General features: G+C 42.6%; 2 protein-coding genes across 2 annotated transcripts in view; both read left to right on the top strand.

Annotated features, from left to right (window-relative positions):
• Positions 1-15,000, top strand: part of LOC125654810 (uncharacterized) — a 63,808-nt gene that overhangs the window by 25,961 nt on the left and 22,847 nt on the right. The window contains exon 2 of the mRNA XM_048884897.2: positions 14,989-15,000. This exon is cut by the window's right edge and continues 1,525 nt beyond it. The gene's annotated coding sequence lies outside the window, so the exon portion shown is untranslated. The remainder of the gene's footprint in view (positions 1-14,988) is intronic.
• Positions 11,095-12,482, top strand: LOC130048720 (putative uncharacterized protein DDB_G0271982; the record flags this gene model as incomplete). Its single annotated transcript, XM_056145759.1, has 3 exons — positions 11,095-11,151; positions 11,729-12,025; positions 12,423-12,482. Coding segments are annotated over 3 exons (414 nt in total), but the record flags the coding sequence as incomplete, so codon positions are not given.

Here is a 15,000-nt window from a genome sequence, read left to right as displayed (position 1 = left end):
GGTCAATAGTTTTTGAGAATTAGAACGAGACCTAATAAACCGATATAGGTTTCAATTTGAAAGAAAAAAGTTTGAAATTTATGATTTATTAATCACTTCCGCTGACGACCGGAAGTGACGGCCGACATTCTTACCCCCCTACTGCACCCCTACAAAGTGAGATCTATTAACTCTGAAATTTTGGTGACTCTATCTTTTACCGTTTCTGAGAAAAACGATTGACAACGAAAACAGCTCATAAGCCGTATTTGCCGACCGGAAGTGAATTTTACAAAAATATTTGACGTTACTCTAGACATTTATAGTGACTATAATATATGTAAAACTCAACTCATTAACTAGTTTCATGACCAAGATTTATGGCACTGAAAAATGAGAGAATGAATAGTCTTTCTTTGATATAACCGGAAATTGGAGATTCCACTTCCGGTGGGGTCAACATTTTTTGAGAATTAGAACGAGATATAGTAAACCAAAGTAGGTTTCAATTTGAAAGAAAAAAGTTTGAAATTGATGATTTATTTGATCACTTCCGGTGACGACCGGAAGTGACAGCGACAAAAAATATTACGTGCATGCACCATAGAGAAAATAGATCTATCATCCCTGAAAGTTTCATTCGATTATCTTTAGTGGTTTTCAAGTTTACCCCCGGACAAAGTTTCTTTTAAAAACCGGAAAATCGGACGTATCTGACGAACGGAAGTGAATTTTGAAAAAATGAAAAAAAATGCCTCGAGGTACCATCATTCCCTATAACCTGTGAAAGTTTCAGGAAAATCCATCCAACGGTCTCGGAGACGAAAGGGGAAAAAAAAAAATGATAATAATAATAACTAGAAACTCATTACTAGTAATGAGTAGGTCTTCCGTTAGATCACTTCCGGTAAAGAGCTTTCTGTTCCTACGAAAACCATTTAAATATATCAGAAAATGTGCCTTAACAATGAATGAGAAATGTATTATCGAATTTTTTACTCATTTCTCGTAACTTCCGGTGATGACCGGAAGTACTTTTATGATGCGTTTTCCTATAAATGACAGCGACTCTTTACTGTCTATATTCCCTGAAAATTTCACGTCTCTATCTGAAAGAGTTCTCAACAAAAAGAAGTAGACTAAAGAAAGAAAAAGTAGTAGGTTACTACCGACCGGAAGTCAATTTTGAAAAACAAAAACGATCCAAACTCTAGAAGTTGATACTTTTATTATGACATGTGAAAATCATATGAAAGACTTCAAATATACGCGAGATTTATGGTGACAAAGAGATGAAAAGTAAAAATGTATTTTATCAAGAAACCGGAAGTAGTTGTTTTGACTACCAATGGAGTCAATATTCTTTTGACACTTTCAAAGAGACTTAATAAACTAGTATAGGTTTCAATTTACAAGAAAAAGTTTGAAATTTGCGATTCTTTCCATCACTTCCGGTGACGACAGGAAGTGACGGTCGACATGTTCAACCTTCTACTGCACGACTGCAAACGGACATTTATAATTCCTGAATAATTGATGAACCTATATTTTACCTTTTCCAAGAAAAATGCTGGACAAAATTCCTTTTGAGAAACAGAAAATCGGCCATATTTTCCGACCGGAAGTGAATTTTGTAAAAACAAAAATAGTTATAGGAAGGTCCTTTCATAAGACATTATTCCTGAAAATTTCAAGAAAATCTATCCACCATCTCTGAGAAATCACTCGAAGAAATCGGAAAATCGACATTTTTCAAATACTTCCGGTATAGACCGGAAGTGACGGACGAAAAACTTGAATGTATGTGTACAATGGACTAATGTTAGTTGATCAACTCTACAAGTTTCAAGCGTCTATCTATATTCATTATTGAGAAACTGAAAAAACAAGGTTTGAATATGTCCACCCCATATCTCACGACCGGAAGTGAATTTTACAAAAATATTTCAATTTACACTAGACATTTATAATGCCTATAACATATGTAAAATTCAAATCATTAACTTGTTTTATGACCGAGATTTATGGCACTGAAAAATGAGAGAATGAATAGTTTTTCTTTCATATAACCGGAAGTTGGAGATTCAACTTCCGGTGGGGTCAATAGTTTTTGAGAATTAGAACGAGACCTAATAAACCGATATAGGTTTCAATTTGAAAGAAAAAAGTTTGAAATTTATGATTTATTAATCACTTCCGCTGACGACCGGAAGTGACGGCCGACATTCTTACCCCCCTACTGCACCCCTAAAAAGTGAGATCTATTAACTCTGAAATTTTGGTGCCTCTATCTTTTACCGTTTCTGAGAAAAACGATTGACAACGAAAACAGCTCATAAGCCGTATTTGCCGACCGGAAGTGAATTTTACAAAAATATTTGATGTTACTCTAGACATTTATAGTGACTATAATATATGTAAAACTCAACTCATTAACTAGTTTCATGACCGAGATTTATGGCACTGAAAAATGAGAGAATGAATAGTCTTTCTTTGATATAACCGGAAGTTGGAGATTCCACTTCCGGTGGGGTCAACATTTTTTGAGAATTAGAACGAGATATAGTAAACCAAAGTAGGTTTCAATTTGAAAGAAAAAAGTTTGAAATTGATGATTTATTTAATCACTTCCGGTGACGACCGGAAGTGACGGCGACAAAAAATATTACGTGCATGCACCATAGAGAAAATAGATCTATCATCCCTGAAAGTTTCATTCGATTATCTTTAGTGGTTTTCAAGTTTACCCCCGGACAAAGTTTCTTTTAAAAACCGGAAAATCGGACGTATCTGACGAACGGAAGTGAATTTTGAAAAAATGAAAAAAAATGCCTCGAGGTACCATCGTTCCCTATAACCTGTGAAAGTTTCAGGAAAATCCATCCAACGGTCTCGGAGACGAAAGGGAAAAAATAATAATAATAATAATAATAATAATAATAAACAGTCACTAGAAGGTCTTCCGTTGGAGACGGAAGACCTTAATAATAATAAACAGTAGAATCACTAGAAGGTCTTCCGTTGGAGACGGAAGACCTTAATAAACAGTAGAATCACTAGAAGGTCTTCCGTTGGAAACGGAAGACCTTAATAACTAGACACGATCTCGTTGCGAGCAACGAGTAGGTCTTCCGTCCGATTTGTTGATGCACTCGGAGTTAAAAAAAAAAAAAAAAAGACAAATGAGTCCCAATTTAGTTTCCGACTTTAAGACACTTGAGATATAATCAATTATTCATATCATAAGCTTCTGAAGCAAAGTTGCGGTGAAATTCGTTTGAAATTCGACTCTCCAGGCGAGCCATAAGGCCCGCGGGCCTATTTCTTGATGTCATTTGTTAGCCCTCTATAGACTCAACAACTTTAGTTCTATATGTCTTTACAAAATATTTACCTGTAAAAAGTTATTGAAATCGACCGATATCGACAAAATATCGACTCTACAGGCGAACCATTTCTTGATATCAATCGATAGATCTCGATAAACTGAACAACTTTTGTTCAATATGTCCTTACAAAATATTTACCAGTTACAAGTTTTTGAAATCGACTGATATCGACAAAAATCGACTCTACAGGCGAGCCATGAGGCCCACAGACCCATTTTTGGATATTGATCGATAGGTTATGACACATTGAACAACTTTTGTTCAATAATACTTTTCAAAAAATATGTCGTTTTAAAGATATGAGGCGTCAAATATTTACGAGTTTGGCCCTTAAAATCTCTAATTACGTAACATATGACCTACTTTTTGATTTGATAAGATCAAGCTCGTTGAGATGAACATTTCCGCTTCTACAACTTATTATAAAATATTAATAGTTTCTGAGATATTCTCAAAAACATTTGGACCCTTCTGAACCCCTAATTTAAAGGGCCAGCCCGTTTTGCTTGATATCGTAAGAAAGGCCTTGTCATTTTAATCATTTTTTGTTCAACAAGTATTTAGAAATTCTTTACCGTTCTCGAGTTATCTCTACAAGAAATATTTAGGGGCCAAACTGTAGCTCCCTAACGGGGCCACATAGGGAAAAAACGAAATGTACGTATTGTTTAGATTATGATTCTGAACAACTTTTGTTCAATAATGCTTTTCAAAATAGTTGTCGTTTTCAAGATATGAGGCGTCAATTATTTATGATTTTGGCCCTTAAAATCCCTTATTACGTAACATATGACCTACTTTTTGATTTGATAAGAACAAGTTCGTTTAGATGAACATTTCCGCTTCAATGACTTATTACAAAATATTAATAGTTTCTGAGATATTCTCATAAACCTTTGGACCCTTCTGGGCCCCTAATTTAAAGGGTCAGCCCCTTTTGCTTGATATCGTAAGAAAGGTCATGACATTTCAAACATTTTTTGTTCAACAAGTATTTAGAAATTCTTTACCGTTCTCGAGTTATTTCTAGAAGTAATTTTTAGGGGTCAAACTGTAGCTCCCTAACGGGGCCATATAGGGTAAAAACGAAATATGCATATTGTTCAGATCATCATTCTGAACAACTTTTGTTCTTTATTGCTTTTCAAAATATTTGTCGTTTTCGAGATACAAGGGGTAAAAAATTTATGGTTTTGGCCCTTAAAATCCCTTATTACGTAACATATGACCTAAATTTTTATATGAATAGATTTGGATTGTTGAGATGAACATTTTTTGTTCTTTGACTTATACCAAAATATTAACGATTTTTGAGATATTTGATCTAGACTTTGAGCCCTTCTAGATCCCTAATTTAAGGGGCTAGCCCCTAAATCTTGATATTTTCGAAAAGATCTCGTAAATGTGCACAACTTTTGTTCTACATGTCTTAACAAAATATTTGCAAGAAAAAAGATATTGGAGATGAAAGGTCAAAACTCGCCGAAATCGGCGAAAAATTTTGGCATCCATTTTTTCAGGTCCAGGCGAGCCTTTAGGCAAATCGCCTCCGGTAAAATCGAATCCCCCACAAATCTTCTAAAATGTTTACTCTATCTTGTGTTGAAATTTCAAGACTCTAGCTTCAAAACTGACGGAGGAGATGTGTGGACAACAAGGCCCTTCAAAAAGTCACTAAAAGAGAGATAACTCCTGACCGGAAGTGACGTCAAGCACAAAATTTTGCAAGCAAAGTCTCGTCACCAAAAGACATCTTTCCTGAAAATTTCGTGAAAATCGATCGCGAAATGGCTGAGAAAAACGCGTGTACTACCAAGGAAAATAATAATAATAATAATGAAGAAGAAGAACGCGAACAATAATAGTAAGGTCTTCCGCAGGAGACGGAAGACCTTAATAATAATGAAGAAGAAGAACGCGAACAATAATAGTAAGGTCTTCCGCAGGAGACGGAAGACCTTAATAATAATAAGAAACAGAGTAAAAACAATATGTTCCCAAACTTTGTTTGGGGAAGATAACAAGATAAAGCAAGCGCAAGAGAGAGAGCAAGTGCGAGAGCATTGAGTGTGAGAGAGAGTGCAAGAGAGAGGGAGTGAGAGAGAGAATGCAAGAGAGAGTGAGAGAGCAAGAACAAGAGAAAGAAAGAGTGAGAGAGCAAGAGAAAAAGTGTGAGAGAGTGACAGAGAGGGGGCAAGAGAGAGAGAGAGAGAGAGCAAAAGAGCACGAGAGAGAGAGAGAGCAAACCAAAGTAAGAGAGTGCAATTGCAGAGAGTGAGAGGGAGGGAGAATGAGTGAGAGAGAGAGCGAGCAAGAGAGAGAGAGAAAGAGAGAGCACAAGAGAGAGAATGAGAGAGCAAAAGAGAGAATAAGAGAGAGCAAGAGAGAGAGAGCAGAGAGAATGAGAGAGAGAAAGAGAGTCCAAGAGAGAATGAGAGAGTCAGAGAGAGAATGAGACAGAGAGAGAGAGAATGAGACAGAGAGAGAGAATGAGACAGAGAGAGAATGAGACAGAAAATGAGAGAGAGAGCATGAGAAAGAGAGAGCACAAGAGAGAGCATGAGAGAGAGAGAGAGCATGAGAAATTGTGAGAGAGAATGGAGAGAGTGTGAGAACAAGCACAAGAGAAAGAAAGAGAGAGCAAGAGAGAGGGGGCAAGAGAGAGAGAGAGAGAGAGAGAGAGAGAGAGAGAGAGCAATAGAGAGGGTGCAAGAGAGAGAGAGAGAGTGAGAGTGAAAGAGCACAAGAGAGATTGAGAGAGAGGGAGTGATTGATTGAGTATTGTTTAACGTCCCTCTTGAGAATATTTCACTCATTTGGATACCTCACCACTGCCGGTGAAGGGCTGCAAAATTAAGGCCTATGCTCAGCGCTTATGGCCTTTGAGCAGGGAGGGATCTTTATGGTGCCACACATGCTGTGACACGGGACCTCGGTTTTTGCGGTCTCATCCGAAGGACCGCCCCATTTAATCGCCTTTTACGACAAGCAAGGGGGTACTGAGGACCTATTTTAACCTGGATCCCCACAGGATGAGAGGGAGTGAGAGAGCGAACCAGAGTAAGAAAGTGCAGTTGAGAGTGAAAGGGAAGGAGAACGAGTGAGAGTGAGAGAACGAACCAGAGTGAGAGAGAAAGTGCAAGAGAGAACAAGATAGAGCAAGCTCAAGATAGAGCAAGTGTGAGAGAGAACAAGTGTGAATAAGAGAGCGAGTGAGAGTGAGAGCACGACAGTGAGAGAGAGCACAAGAGAGAAAGAGAGATAGAGCACTAGAGAGAAAGAGAGAGCACTAGAGAGAAAGAGAGAGCACTAGAGAATGAGAGAGCATAAAAGAAAATGAGAGAGAAAGTATGAGAGTGTGAGAGAGAGCATGTGAGCCAGAGAGAGAGGGTGAGAAACAGAGTGCAAGCTAGTGAGAGAGCAAGAGAGGGAGAGCACGAGAGAGAGAGCAGAAGAGAGAGAGAGAGAGAGCACAAGAGAGAGAGAGAGCACGAGAGAATGAGAGAGAGAGCACACAAGAGAAAATAAGAGAGTGCATGAGAGAGAAAGAGAGAGAGCACAAGAGAGAATGAGAAAGAGAGAGCATGAGAGAGAGCACAAGAGATTGTGAGAGCAAGCACAAGAGAAAGAGAGAGTGATAGAGAGGGTGCAAGAGAGAGCGAAAGAGCACAAGAGAGAATGAGATAGAGGGAATGAGAGAGAGAGAGCGAACCAGAGTAAGAGAGAGTGCGATTGAGATAGTGAGGGAGAGTGAGAGGGAGGGAGAACGAATGAGAGTGTGAACCAGAGTGAGAGAGAAAGCGAGAGAGAACAAGAGAGAGCAAGCTCAAGATAAAGCAAGTGTGAGAGAGAGCAACTGTGAGTGAGAGAGCGAGTGAGAGTGAGAGCACGACAGAGAGTGAGAGAGAGCACAAGAGTGAAAGAGAGAGTACAAGAGAGAAAGCGAGTGAGCACAAGAGAGAATGAGAGAGAGTACAAGAGAGAAAGGAGAGAGCACAAGAGAGAATGAGAGAGAGCACAAGAGAGAATGAGAGAGAGCACAAGAGAGAATGAGAGAGAGAGTACAAGAGAGAAAGCGAGAGTACAAGAGAGAAAGCGAGAGTACAAGAGAGAAAGCGAGAGTACAAGAGAGAAAGTGAGAGAGCACAAGAGAGAATGAGAGAGAGAGAGCACAAGAAAGAAAGAGAGAGCACAAGAGAGAAAAAGAGCACAAGTGAGAGAGAGAGTACAAGAGAGAAAGAGAGAGAGAGCACAAGAGTGAAAGAGAGAGTGAGAGTGTGAGAGAGAGCTTGTAAGCCAGAGAGAGAGAGGGTGAGAAACAGTGCGAGCTAGTGAGAGAGCGAGAGCACGAGAGAGAGAGCATGAGACAGATGGAGTGTGAGCGAGACAGATGGAGTGCAAGCGAGACAGATGGAGTGCGAACGAGACAGATGGAGTGCGAGAGAGAGATAGAGTGTGAGCGAGAGAGAGAGAGAGAGCAAGAGAGAGATAGCATGAGAGAGGGGAGAGCAAGAGAGAAGGAGATAGTGAGCACGAGAGAAAACGGGAGCATGAGAGAGAAAGCGAAGAGAGAGCGCAAGATAGAGCGTGAGTGAGAGAGAATACGTGTGAGAGAGTACAGCCTGAGAGAGAGAGAGAAAGAGAGAGAGAGAGTGCACAAGCCAGAGAGAGAGAGCATGAGATAGAGTGGAGCAAGAAAGAAAGAGAGAGAGACAGAAAGGGCAAGAGAAAGTGTGAGCGTGAGAGAGAGAGTGCAAGCGTGAGAGGATGCGAGAGAGAGGACAAAAAAGAGAGAGCAGAGAGAGAGAAGGAGAGAGAGAACAAGAGAGAATGAGAGAGAGAGCACAAGAGAAAGAGAGCACAAGAGAGAAAGAGAGCACGAGAGAATGTGTGAGAGAGAGAGAGAAAGCACAAGAGTGTGAGAGAGAGCATGTGAGCCAGAGAGAGAGAGAGAGGGTGAGAAACAGAGTTGCAAGCCAGTGAGAGAGCAAGAGGGAGAACACGAGAGAGAGGGAGTGCGAGCAAGAGAGAGATAGAGTGTGAGAGAGGGGAGAGCAAGTGAGAGGGAGATGGTGAGCATGAGAGAAAACGGAGCGTGAGAGAGAAAGCGAAGAGAGAGCAAGATAGAGAGAGCGTGAGTGAGAGAGTACAGCCCAAGAGAGAGAGAAAGAGTGAGAGAGCGCACAAGCCAGAGAGAGAGAGCGATAGAGAGTGCGAGCGAGAAAGAAAGAGAGACAGAAAGGGCAAGAGAGTGTGAGCGAGTCGAGAATGTAAGAGAGTGCAAGCGTGAGAGAGAGAGGACAAGAAAGAGAGCAAGGTAGAGAGAGCGTGAGTGAGAGAGAATAGTGTGAGAGAGTACAGCCCAAGAGAGAGAGAGAGGAAGAGAGAGCATGAGCGATAGAGAGTGCGAGCGAGAAAGAGAGACAGAAAGGGCAAGAGAGCTGTGAGCAAGCCCGAGAGAGCGTGAGCGAGAGAGTGCAAGCGTGAGCGAGAGAGGACAAGAAAGAGAGCACAAGAGAGAGAATGAGAGAGAGCACGAGAGAGAGAGAGCACAAGAGAATTAGATAGCACAAAAGAGAATGAGAGAGAGAGAACACGAGAGTGTGAGAGAGAGGGTGAGAAACAGAGTGCGAGAGCACAAGAGAGAGAGAGCACGAGAGCGAGAGGGAGTGCGAGCGAGACAGAGGGAGTGCGAGGAAGAGAGAGAGTGTGAGCAAGAGAGAGAGATAGAGTGCGAGAGAGGGGAGAGCAAGAGAGAGGGAGATAGTGAGCGTGAGCGAGAGAAAACGGGAGCGTGAGAGAGAAAGCGAAGAGAGAGAGCAAGATAGAGAGAGCATGAGTGAGAGAGAATACGTGTGAGAGTGCACAAGAGTGCGAGAGAAAGGGGAAATCGAGAGAGAGAGAGAGAGAGAGAGAGAGAGAGAGAGAGAGAGAGCACATGAGAGGGAGAAAGAGGGAGAGCATAAGAGAGAGGGAGCAAGAGTGAGAGAGTGATAAAGCATGAGAGCACAGCCCAAGAGAGAGGAAGAGAAAGAGAGAGAGAGAGCACACAAGCCAGAGAGAGAGCATGAGTGAGAAAGAGAGAGAGAAAGAAAGAGAAAGAGAGAGAGAGAGAGAGAGAAAGGGCAAGAAAGAGTGAGCGAGAAAGCGTGAACGAGAGAGGATGCAAGAGAGAGAGGACAAGAAAAGAGAGAGAGAATGAGAGAGAGAGCACCAGACAGAATGAGTGAGAGAATGAGAGAGAGAGAAAGAGAGAGAATGAGAGAGAGAAAGAATGGGACAGAATGAGACAGAGAAAGAATGAGACAGAGAGAGAATGAGAGAGAGCATGAAGGAGAGAGAATGAAAGAGAGAAAGAGAACACAAGAGAATGAGAGAGAGAGAGAATGAGAGAGAGAATGAGTGAGAGAGAGAATGGGACAGAGAATGAGACAGAGAGAATGAGACGAGAGAGAAAGAATGAGAGAGAGAATGAGACAGAGCACACACACAGAGAGAAAATGAGAGAGAGAGCACAAGATAGAGAGAGCGTGAGTGAGAGAGAATAGGTGTGAGAGAGTGCACAAGAGAGAGTGCAGAGAAAGGGGAAATAGAGAGAGAGAGAGAGAGAGCACAAGAGAGAATGAGAGAGCACAAGGGAGAGCATAAGAGAGAGAGCATGAGAGAGAGCATAAGAGAGAGAGCAAGAAAGAGAGCACAGAGCATGCAAGAGAGAGTGTGTAAGAGTATGAGAGAGAGAGAGAGCAAGCACAAGAGAAAGAAAGAGAGAGTGAGAGAGAGCAAGCACAAGAGAAAGAAAGAGAGAGCAAGAGAAAAAGCATGAGAGAGCGACAGGGTGCAAGAGAGTGAGAGCGAAAGAGCACAAGAGAGAATGAGAGAGATGGAGTGAGAGAGCAAACCAGAGTAAGAGAGAGTGTAATTGAGAGAGAGTGAGGGAGAGTAAGAGGGAGGGAGAACAAGTGAGAGTGAGAGAGTGAGCAAGAGTGAGAGAAAATGTGAGAGCACAAAAGAGAAGAGAGCAAGTGCAAGAGAGAACAAGAGAGCAAGCTCAAGAGATAGTGGTAGTGAGAGCGAGGGAGAGTGAGAGCGTGACAGAGATTGAAAGAGCACAAGAGAGAATGAGAGAAAGTGTGTGTACAAGAGAAAATGAGAGAGAGAGCACAAGAGAGAATGAGAAAGAGCACAAGAGAGAATGAGAGAGAGAGAGCACAAGAGAGAATGAGAGAGAGAGAGCACAAGAGAGAAAGAGAGAGAGAGCACAAGAGAGAGAGAGCACAAGCGTGAAAGAGAGAGAGAGAGCACAAGCGAGAAAGAGAGAGAGAGAACACAAGCGAGAAAGAGAGAGAGAGAGAGCACAAGCGAGAAAGAGAGAGAGAGAGAGAGCACAAGCGAGAAAGAGAGAGAGAGAGCACAAGCGAGAAAGAGAAAGAGAGAGCACAAGCGAGAGAGAGAGAGCACAAGCGAGAAAGAGAGAGAGAGAGCACAAGCGAGAAAGAGAGAGAGAGAGCACAAGCGAGAAAGAGAGAGAGAAAGCGCACAAGCGAGAAAGAGAGAGAGAGAGAGAGCGCACAAGCGAGAAAGAGAGAGAGAGAGAGAGCACAAGCGAGAAAGAGAGAGAGAGAGAGCACAAGCGAGAAAGAGAGAGAGAGAGAGAGAGCACAAGCGAGAAAGAGAGAGAGAGAGCACAAGCGAGAAAGAGAGAGAGAGAGAGAGCACAAGCGAGAAAGAGAGAGAGAGAGAGAGCACAAGCGAGAAAGAGAGAGAGAGAGAGCACGAGAGAGAAAGAGAGAGAGAGCACGAGAGAGAAAGAGAGAGAGAGCACGAGAGAGAAAGAGAGAGAGAAAGAGAGAGAGAGCACGAGAGAGAAAGAGAGAGAGAAAGAGAGAGAGAGCACGAGAGAGAAAGAGAGAGAGAGCACGAGAGAGAAAGAGAGAGAGAGCACGAGAGAGAAAGAGAGAGAGAGAGAGAGCACGAGAGAGAAAGAGAGAGAGAGAGAGAGAGAGAGCACGAGAGAGAGCACGAGAGAGCAAGAGAGAGCGCACGAGAGAGAAAGAGAGAGCGCACGAGAGAGAAAGAGAGAGCGCACGAGAGAGAAAGAGAGAGCACGAGAGAGAAAGAGAGAGAGCACGAGAGAGAAAGAGAGAGCGCACGAGAGAGAAAGAGAGAGAGCACGAGAGAGAAAGAGAGAGAGAGCACGAGAGAGAAAGAGAGAGAGAGCACGAGAGAGAAAGAGAGAGAGAGAGCACGAGAGAGAAAGAGAGAGAGAGAGCACGAAAGAGAGAGAGAGAGCACGAGAGAGAAAGAGAGAGAGAGAGCACGAGAGAGAGAGAGCACGAGAGAGAAAGAGAGAGAGAGAGAGAGAGCACGAGAGAGAAAGAGAGAGAGAGAGAGAGAGCACGAGAGAGAAAGAGAGAGAGAGAGAGCACGAGAGAGAAAGAGAGAGAGAGAGAGAGCACGAGAGAGAAAGAGAGAGAGAGAGAGAGCACGAGAGAGAAAGAGAGAGAGAGAGAGAGCACGAGAGAGAAAGAGAGAGAGAGAGAGAGCACGAGAGAGAAAGAGAGAGAGAGAGAGAGAGCACGAGAGAGAAAGAGAGAGAGAGAGAGAGAGCACGAGAGAGAAAGAGAGAGAGAGAGAGAGAGCACGAGAGAGAAAGAGAGAGAGAGAGAGAGAGCACGAGAGAGAAAGAGAGAGAGAGAGAGCACGAGAGAGAAAGAGAGAGAGAGAGAGAGCACGAGAGAGAAAGAGAGAGAGAGAGAGAGCACGAGAGAGAAAGAGAGAGAGAGAGAGAGCACGAGAGAGAAAGAGAGAGAGAGAGAGAGCACGAGAGAGAAAGAGAGAGAGAGAGAGAGCACGAGAGAGAAAGAGAGAGAGAGAGCAAGAGAGAGAAAGAGAGAGAGAGAGAGAGAGCAAGAGAGAGAAAGAGAGAGCACGAGAGAGAAAGAGAGAGAGAGAGCATGAGAGAGAGAGAGAGCATGAGAGAGAGAGAGAGCATGAGAGAGAGAGAGAGCACGAGAGAGAGAGAGCACGAGAGAGAGAGAGAGCACGAGAGAGAAAGAGAGAGAGCAGAGAGAGAAAGAGAGAGAGAGCACGAGAGAGAAAGAGAGAACAAGAGAGAGAGAGCACAAGAGAGAGAGAGCACAAGAGAGAAAGAGAGAGAGAGAGCACAAAAGAGAAAAACAGCACAAAAGAGAACAAGAGAGAGAGAGAGAGAGCACAAAAGAGAAAAACAGCACAAAAGAGAACAAGAGAGAGAGAGAGAGCACAAGAGAGACAGAGCATGAGAGAATGAGAGAGCAAGAGAGAATGAGAGAGAGAGCAAGAGAGAATGAGAGAGAGAGCAAGAGAGAATGAGAGAGAGAGCACAAGAGAGAATGAGAGAGAGAGAGCACAAGAGAGAATGAGAGAGAGAGCACAAGAGAGAATGAGAGAGCACATGAGAGAGAGAGAGATAGAGCTCAAGAGAGAGAGAGATAGAGCTCAAGAGAGAATGAGAGCACAAGAGAGAAAGAGAGAGAGAGAGCATAAAAGAGAATGAGAGAGCAAAAGAGAATGAGAGAGAGCACAAGAGAGAATGAGAGAGAGAGAGAGAGCACAAGAGAGAATGAGAGAGCACAAGAGAGAATGAGAGAGCACAAGAGAGAAAGAGAGAGCACATGAGAGAGAGAGAGAGCAAAAGAGAATGAGAGAGCACAAGAAAGAATGCGAGAGAGAGGGCACAAGAAAGAATGCGAGAGAGAGAGCACAAGAAAGAATGCGAGAGAGAGCACAAGAAAGAATGTGAGAGAGAGAACAACAGAGAATGAGAGAGCACAAGAGAATGAGAGAGAATGAGAGAGAGAACACAAGAGAGAATGAGAGAGAGCACAAGAGAGAATGAGAGAGAGAGCACAAGAGAGAAGGAGAGAGAGCGAGAGCACAAGAGAGAGAGAGAGCACAAGAGAGAGAGAGAGCACAAGAGAGAGAGAGAGCACATGAGAGAAAGAAAGAGAGCACATGAGAGAGAGTGAGAGAGAGATAGAGCTCAAGAGAGAATGAGAGAGCACAAGAGAGAAAGAGAGAGAGAGCATAAAAGAGAATGAGAGAGCAAAAGAGAATGAGAGAGAGAGCACAAGAAAGAAAGAGAGAGAGCACAAGAGAGAATGAGAGAGAGCACAAGAGAATGAGAGAGAAAGAGAGAGAGAGCATGAGAGAGCATGTGAGCCAGAGAGAGAGAGGGTGAGAAACAGAGTGCAAGCCAGTGAGAGAGCAAGAGAGAGCTAGTAGAGAGCTAGACCAAGATAGAGCGAGAGCAAGAGAGAGCAAGTGTGAGAGAGAGAGAGCACAAGAGAGAGAAAGCAAGAGAAAGAGTGAGAGAGAGAGAGAGAGAGAGAGAGAGTGAGAAAGAGAGCAGGGGAGAGAGAGATAGCAGGAGAGAGAGTGGTTGAGAGAAAGCCCATGTGAGAGAGAGGAAGAGAGAGCATGAGAGAGAAAGAGCGTGAGAGAGTGCGAGAGCACTAGAGCAAGAGCAAGAGAGAGCGCATGGGTGCAAGAGTAAAAGAACATAGCAAGAGAGAGTGAGCAAGCAAGAGAGAGTGTAAGAGAGAGAGAGAAAGTGAGAGAGTGTGAGCGAGGGAGAGAGAGAGCCAGAAAGGACAAGAGAGAGTGTGTGAGTGAGTGAGAGTGCAAGCCAGAGAGAGTGAGAGTGTGAATTAGAGAGAATGCAAGAGAGAGAAAGCACGAGATAGAGAGAGTGCAAGAGAGAGCACAAAAAAAAGAGCAAAAGAGAAAGAGAGCATGAGAGAGAGAGAGAGCAAGCAAGAAAGAGCAAGAGAGAGAAAGCAAGAGAGAACAAGCCAGAGAGAGGGAGAGAGTATGAGCACAAGAGAGAGAGAGAGTGGGAGTGTGAGAAAGAGTGCAAGAGACAGAGAGGGGGAGAGCGTGAGAGAGAGAAAGCAAGAGAGAGAATTTATTTTCAGTGATGTTTTGATCCTTTGGGGCTAGGTTGGGGCCACAATATGGGATCAAAAATTTCCATGGGAATAAAGATTGATATAAAGATCTTCTTAAAATCACAACAGATGAACAATTTATGACAGGGCCAAGGTGATTCGGTGAGTGATGTGGCCCATGGGCCTCTTGTTTAATCAAGGGTTTTAAATTGTATTCACATAACTAATGTTGTACTATAGGATTAAACATTCTTTTTGAAGAATTTATCGATGTGTAAACTCCGGACATTTTACTCACAAACTGAATAAAAGTGTGAAGCACTTTTATGTTAAGTTTGTGAGTAAAATGGCCTGAGTTTACACATCGATAAATTCTTCAAAAAGAATGTTTGATTCTTATAATTCTAATTCATTCACTTCATTAACAATTGCAAAAATTTGAATAGTTTCCCCGCACTATGTTATTTGTTTTCAGGCGTGTATGAATACGTCGCGTTTTCGGATTTATTGATGTATAAACTCTTGTTCAGCTTTATTTTTGTCCAATCAAAACACTTGTAATAAATAACATTGGAATTATTGCCATGTAAATTTATAGCTGCGTAAAATTATCACCAGCAGATTAAATCCTATTGTATTGCATATGTGTCTAAACGAAGACATCGTTAATACAAATTTATTTTGATTAACAGATATCAATACCA

The sequence above is a fragment of the Ostrea edulis genome, chromosome 7, assembly GCF_947568905.1.
Source record: "Ostrea edulis chromosome 7, xbOstEdul1.1, whole genome shotgun sequence".
NCBI lineage: Eukaryota > Metazoa > Mollusca > Bivalvia > Ostreida > Ostreidae > Ostrea > Ostrea edulis.
This window is presented reverse-complemented; position numbering and strand designations above follow the sequence as displayed.